This window comes from Camelina sativa, chromosome 1, assembly GCF_000633955.1.
Source record: "Camelina sativa cultivar DH55 chromosome 1, Cs, whole genome shotgun sequence".
Taxonomy (NCBI): domain Eukaryota; kingdom Viridiplantae; phylum Streptophyta; class Magnoliopsida; order Brassicales; family Brassicaceae; genus Camelina; species Camelina sativa.
This window is the reverse complement of record NC_025685.1, coordinates 9937283-9944000: the sequence shown is the minus strand read 5'-3', so window position 1 is coordinate 9944000 and position 6718 is coordinate 9937283. Positions and strand designations below refer to the sequence as shown.

At 41.4% G+C, this 6718-nt stretch overlaps 2 protein-coding genes across 2 annotated transcripts in view; one reads left to right on the top strand and one right to left on the bottom strand.

Moving 5' to 3' along the window:
* Positions 1 to 2571, top strand: part of LOC109125179 (ABC transporter C family member 8-like) — a 7321-nt gene extending 4750 nt beyond the window's left edge. The window contains exons 3-10 of the mRNA XM_019227068.1: positions 7 to 92; positions 179 to 343; positions 424 to 718; positions 854 to 1068; positions 1157 to 1462; positions 1540 to 1603; positions 1696 to 1935; positions 2042 to 2571. Of these exons, the coding sequence (XP_019082613.1) occupies positions 7 to 92; positions 179 to 343; positions 424 to 718; positions 854 to 1068; positions 1157 to 1462; positions 1540 to 1603; positions 1696 to 1935; positions 2042 to 2163 (1493 nt within the window). The 3' untranslated portion in view covers positions 2164 to 2571. The remainder of the gene's footprint in view (positions 1 to 6; positions 93 to 178; positions 344 to 423; positions 719 to 853; positions 1069 to 1156; positions 1463 to 1539; positions 1604 to 1695; positions 1936 to 2041) is intronic.
* Positions 6361 to 6699, bottom strand: LOC104706074. Its single transcript, XM_010422207.1, has one exon. The coding sequence runs from the start codon at positions 6697 to 6699 to the stop codon at positions 6361 to 6363; it is 339 nt and encodes a 112-aa protein (XP_010420509.1).

Below are 6718 nucleotides of genomic sequence, written 5' to 3'. Positions count from 1 at the left end.
CTGAAGCCTTCTTCTCTGGTTTCACAAATGCAGTCTTCAAAGCCCCGATGCTTTTCTTCGATTCTACTCCCGTTGGGCGCATTCTCACTCGAGTAAGATCGCTTTTCATGTTTATGAATCATGTATATGAATACAGTTACAGCTCAATGTATCATGTAGTTGAATGCATCATTTGCAGGCTTCTTCTGATTTGAACGTCTTGGACTTTGACATCCCATTTGCATTCATATTTGTGGTAGCACCGGTTGTTGAGCTCGTTGCAGCTCTTATCATCATGACATATGTGACATGGCAAGTAATTATCATAGCTCTTCTTGCTTTGGCAGCCACGAAAGTTGTTCAGGTACATGTTGCGATATTACTTCCTTTTCAATTCATTTTTGCAGCAAAGAAGTCATCATTTTTGCTTCTTTTTTGAATTAGGATTACTATTTAGCCTCTGCAAGGGAGCTGATTAGAATCAATGGAACAACCAAAGCTCCAGTGATGAATTATGCTGCAGAAGCCTCACTTGGAGTAGTGACGATACGAGCTTTTGGAACGGTAGAGAGATTCTTCAAAAACTACTTACACCTAGTTGATGCAGATGCCGTGCTATTCTTTCTGTCCAATGCAGCCATGGAGTGGGTGATTTTGAGGATAGAGACTCTGCAGAATGTGACCTTGTTCACATGTGCGCTTCTGCTTATACTTATCCCCAAGGGCTACATAGCTCCAGGTACATTAACTCATTACATGACATCTTCACAGCTGGTGTCAATATACCATGAGCTTTTGTTTGAGAAAATCTGTTATATTTAAGGGATTCATCAAACTGATAGGTTCTGCATGAACTTGTGCTGATGTGTTGCAGGCCTCGTTGGGCTTTCGCTCTCCTATGCACTAACTCTGACGCAAACTCAGGTGTTTCTGACCCGATGGTATTGCACCTTATCGAATTCAATCATATCAGTAGAGAGGATAAAACAATATATGAATATACCAGAAGAAGCTCCTGCAATTGTGGAGGATAGAAGACCACCTTCCTCATGGCCTTCTAGTGGTACAATTCACTTGCAGGAGCTTAAGGTTAGAAGAAAACATATGTGTTACAAGATTATAGTAATAACTAGTAATTATGCTAAAAGCATTGATTTGCGTGATTTATGTGTTTCAGATAAGATATCGCCCAAATGCTCCATTAGTTCTCAAAGGAATCTCTTGCACATTCAGGGAAGGGACAAGAGTAGGAGTTGTTGGGAGAACAGGAAGTGGGAAGAGCACTTTAATCAGTGCTTTGTTTCGTTTGGTAGAACCAGCAAGTGGTTGCATATTGATTGATGGCATTGACATAAGTAAGATTGGCCTAAAGGACCTGAGAATGAAACTCAGCATCATTCCTCAAGAACCAACTCTTTTCCGTGGCTGCATAAGGACCAACCTTGATCCTTTAGGTGTTTACTCCGACGATGAAATATGGAAGGTGAAATAAGAAATAGGAATGAGATTTTATAAACCAAAAGATTGAAAACCTTCCTAATAAAACCATATCTTTTGCAGGCTCTTGAGAAGTGTCAGCTTAAGACGACGATTAGCAACCTGCCTAATAAGCTTGATTCTTCAGGTAATTGATAAACAGTTGTGTTTCATTTCACTTCACAAATGTGGCGTTGTACTTATGTTAATCTTGTGTTATTGGTGGGACGAAATTAAAAGTGAGTGATGAAGGAGAGAACTGGAGCGTGGGACAGAGACAATTGTTTTGTCTCGGAAGAGTATTGTTAAAGAGAAACAAAATCTTGGTGTTAGATGAAGCTACAGCTTCCATTGATTCAGCCACAGATGCAATCATTCAGAGAATCATAAGAGAGGAGTTTGCAGATTGCACGGTGATAACAGTTGCACATAGGGTACCAACGGTCATAGACAGTGACATGGTCATGGTTCTCTCCTATGGTAAACAACATTTTCGTCTCTAACAAACCAGCCAACTCTGTCTTTCAATCTCTAAAACATGTTATCATTGACCAATGTATGGGCTTTTGGTGTTGGTTTTGGTCAGGTGAGCTAGTGGAGTACAACGAGCCTTCAAGGCTAATGGAGACTGATTCTTACTTCTCCAAGCTTGTTGCTGAGTATTGGGCTAGTTGCAGAGGAAACTCTTCTCAAAATCTCCAATCATAGACCTCCAAAACGTTTCTTACCATACTTTTTTTTTTTTAATGAAAAGTTAAATGAATTATCGATCTTGACGTTGATCATAGTGCATGTGTGTGTGAATTCATCAGGTTGTGTTTTATAAGAGAATCAACAAAGTGTTCTTCACTGATTCCTTTCCTAAAGCTCCATCAGGGAAGATACTGAGGAAGGATCTACGAGCACGACTAGCTAATGGATTGATGAACTAAGTTTCAAAATGAGCCAAATGTATACATACTGTATATGCATGTAATATTATCAGAAAAAAAAAAAAGAAATGGAAACGAAACTTCTTTTGTGAGTAAAGGAAATAAACTAACAAGATCAGATAATTTGCTCCATGATCTTCGTATATCATGTAATAGATGGAGGTATTGTAATGGTTGTATACTTTTTGTTTTTGTTGTTAATTTGGTGGAAACTTCTTAAACCGTTATAGTATGAGTGTATGACTGTATGGTATAATTATGCTAGAAGTTAGAACACAATATCAATAACTAATTTGCCTTATAGAAAAAGCTAGCAAAATAACATTCGCCCGTAAGGATGAGGCATCTTAATATTATCGGGGAAAATGACTGCAGACAATATATAACGGAGAGAAGATGATTCACTGATCACTGATAAAGATATCATAATTGCGGTACCTTAAACTAAAAGAGTTACTGAGGTAGGACCATGTCTTGTTTTCTCTAGAAAAGAACACACAACGGCTGAGCATTGGTTTTGGCTCTGCTGACATGGCAAGGGTGAAAAAAAAGGCGACTAGGGTTTTTGCGTTCTCATCAAGTCTGATGAGGGCTCTCCGAGCCGTCTTTCGGCAGATCTCTTGCCGGAGGAAGGTATTGTAGAGGGGGTGAAGGAGGGGGAGGGAGGTGTAGTTTTGGTGGAGATCTCAACGGGTGAAAGTCAAGGTACTAGTCAAGTTCACGGGAAAAGGTGGTCTCATCATCGCACCAGCCTGCAACGAATGGGAACGCTCTTTTTTGCAGGTTGCTCAAAAACGTATGTTCACTCAACAGAAGTTCACCGTTTCGGAGGTTGATGGCAAGGAGAAAGTGATAGTGCCGAAGGAGATTTTTGTTGATGCAAAACCTTTGTGGGAGGACTTTGTTATTGGCAAATTTCTCAACTCCAAAGCGCCACATGTGGGAAAGATTCACATGATTGTGAATAAGATCTGGAGGTTGGGAGATCAGACGTCCTTGATTGATGTTTTTGCAGTCAATGAATCTACGGTGAAGTTCCGTCTTAGATGATACACAGAGTTTTAAACCCTATTTTCCTACTGCAAGTGCACAACAAAGAAGTAGTACTTAGGGGTCGAATCCCACGAAGACCAAGTTTTACTCTATGGTTCTATTGGTTCAATTTCAAGCTAAGACAATTCAAAGTTGGGTTTGTTTGGTAACAGTAACGCGATTAAAACGGTATAAAAAGGCAATAAGCAAAACACTAGATCAGGGGTAATTCTCGGGAATTTCAGAGATAGCAACTAAACAACTATTCAGGGCATAGATTAAGTACCAGTCTAGAACTCAAACATAAATATAAACTGATCCACTGTCGTGGTATCAATAACTCTATCTGATCGATTCTGTGCGGAAACGCGGAGCACGTGCTCAGACATCCGGAGCACATGCTCGGCGGTCCATAAACCCTAAACTGTCGTTTGAGCCCAGAATCGCAGACAAGCATTAAAGAACAGGAATGATAAGTTCACAAATCACCTACACATCAACTTTCGCAGGTCTAGGATAATTTGCCCACTAATGTCTTTTCTAGCAACCTATTACACTTTTGATGAATAGATAAACCTAGAATCATAGATTGGGTGATCAAATCAACCTAAGCATTAAGTCTAACAATAGTGAAGACAATCGATTATATAAAGCCCTATTTGTGTTCTGTTGCTAACCCATGAAACCCCTTTTGAAACCCCTAATCTAGCAAAGAAAACTACTCAGACATAGAGAAATGAATCATAGCAAAAGATGAGAAATTCAATGACATAAAAATAAAAAGGGTTCAGAGAATGCTTCACAAGGTAGCCGCTCTTCTCCCTCTCACAAAAACGTCGCTCAAAAACAAAAGAAAAGGTATATTATCTCTCCTAAAAACCCTAGGTTAAATAGCATACAAGTAGAGAAAAATAAGGAAAGATTCCAAATTCAAATCTCCCTATTAAAAAGCGATCTCAGCCCTCTTTCTCTCACAAAGGATCGCCTAAAATAAGGGGAATTAGGCAGGGAATCGGCGCCTAGATGCTTGCCACGTGTCGTCATGAAACCGTAGAGTTGGGAGCATGTGCTCGGAAATCGGGAGCATGTGCTCCTGGGTCTAAAATCAGCTTTTCTGCTCCAATTCAACTCCTTTCTGCTCCGATTGCTCCTGCTGTTCCAATCCTTGCTTTTAGCTTCCTAGCCTCTTATTATAACCTGAAAAGGACTCAAACAACTACAAAACTATCAAATAAACGGGGTCAAAGTGAGTCAAAACCGTAACATATCAACTCCCCCGGACTTAGATCTTTGTTTGTCCTCAAACAAACTCAAACCAAGCGCCAAGAGAGCCAAGGTGGGAACTCGCAAAAATCTCAGAAACCGTGAGTAGACCATGACCTGCAGACCACATGTGTTAGAACAAGCTATACCGATTCTCACCAAAAACTTCTCCAGCAAACATCTCCAAAACCAGAACCATAATTGGCAATCAAACCCAGAAAAAGATCACTTTCCAGACAAAGACTCTTTACATTCAATTAAAATTGGCGTGAGCTTCTCATTAAGGGCATTAAGCTAGTGAAATCGAGGCTTGGTAGATAAAAGGCTGTTTTAATGGTGGAGCTATAGAGTGTTTAGGGGTTACCATTACTTCGAAAGAGATGCAGGATATCGCACAAAATGGTAAGGGAGAGTGGACTCATTGATGTCCACAACCTCTAATCACTCTCCTCTTCTTATCTTCTCAAACTCAGCCTCTCTTTTCTCCTCAGGGTACAACGCATGCTCGGGGGTGTGTAACACTAGCTCTGGTCCCTTTCCATCATCCTTAAACGCTTTTTTTTTTTTTTTAGACATATGAAGGATGATGGGGGATCTTCTTCTGATATTGCCCCTGGAGCATGTGGACCGTATCCTAGGCTCTCTCTCTGCTCAAAACAACTCGCGGACTCGGATGTATATAATTTCGGAGCAGGTGCTCGCTGGGTTGGAGCACGTGCTCTGTCCGTCCGGCTCTTTCCTCTTTGGTTCTCCAGCAAGAGCGAGTTAGAGATTGTGTCAGTCCTGCTCTCCCCGACCGTTTTGCACATAGCTGCACAGAATGAGAAAACAAAAATACAAGTGCAAGTGGTTTGAAAGGAGGTTAGGCTCGGGGTGGGTACTAACTTAAAATGAGCTAGCTATTCAGGATCAGCAAGATTGGCAAAATGAATAAGAAGTCCTGAATATGTGACACGTTCCCTATCCTAATGCCCAAAACGAGAAGAATTTAAATCCGGTTAGGTTCCAATAAAGTAGAGTCTAAGTCTTTCCGGTGAAACCTTAATGGGATGAAGCTTTTCTGGCCAGGAGAAGGGTCCGAATGTGAAGAGGTATTAGCTCGTCTCTGTACTCTTAGTTCTGCAACAATGGTCACTAGGAAAAACGGTCAAACTCACAAATGGTTAAAAACATCACAGATTTCGGTCCTAATTCCCACAACTTTTGGTTCGACTCACATGACAAACTGACTCAATAAAAAGAAAAATAAAGAAAACAAATGTCATAGGTGACCCTCCCCCGGACTTACTTCACACCGTCTCCGGTGTGAAAATAAGCCAAAAAGAGACCTAGACAAGAAGAAAAAGAGAAGAAAGAAGGAAGAAGAAGGAGAAGAAAAGAGAGAAGGGTTTGCGATTTGGTGGGTTACCTGGGCCTGGTGGGCCTGGGCCTGAAATTCATCAAACTTACCTGGCCTAATCGCTCTTCTCTTTTTCTTTGGTTCTCAGTTCGCCGAGCATGTGCATCGGGTTGCGCGCGTCCGGCGAGCATGTGCTCCACATCTTCTTCCAACATTCCTGAAACCGAAAAGAGAAGAAACAAATCCTAAAAAGAAAAAGAAAAACTCAGCAATATATACATGGTGGGTTGCCTCCCACCCAGCGCTTGTTTTAAGTCATTAGCTTGACACGAAAGGTCCTTAGGCAATAGGAGGGTCGCCTAGGGCGAAGGTTTCACCCCTTGCGTGCTCAGAGGCGGCAAGATATGGTTTCAGCCTCTGTCCATTCACCACAAATTCTCCTCCGTTTGTGTCCAGCAACACAACAGCCCTATCGGGAAACAGTTTCAGCCTAGAGTTGAACAACAAGACTTGATCATTAGGAGCAAAGGTCCTAGTGAGGATCCGCTTGTCATGGTAGGCTTTGGTACGCTCCTTGTAGAGTTTTGAGTTTTCATAGGCGAGGTGCCTAATCTCCTCTAGCTCATGCAGTTGCATCTTCCTCCTTTCATGGGCGCTCTTAGTGTCAAAGTTCAGCATTTTCACTGCCCAAGCAGCC

Coding starts and splice junctions, on each gene's coding strand:
- LOC104706074 (XM_010422207.1), bottom strand. CDS start 6,699: ATGCTGAACTTTGACACTAAGAGCGCCCATGAAAGGAGGAAGATGCAA.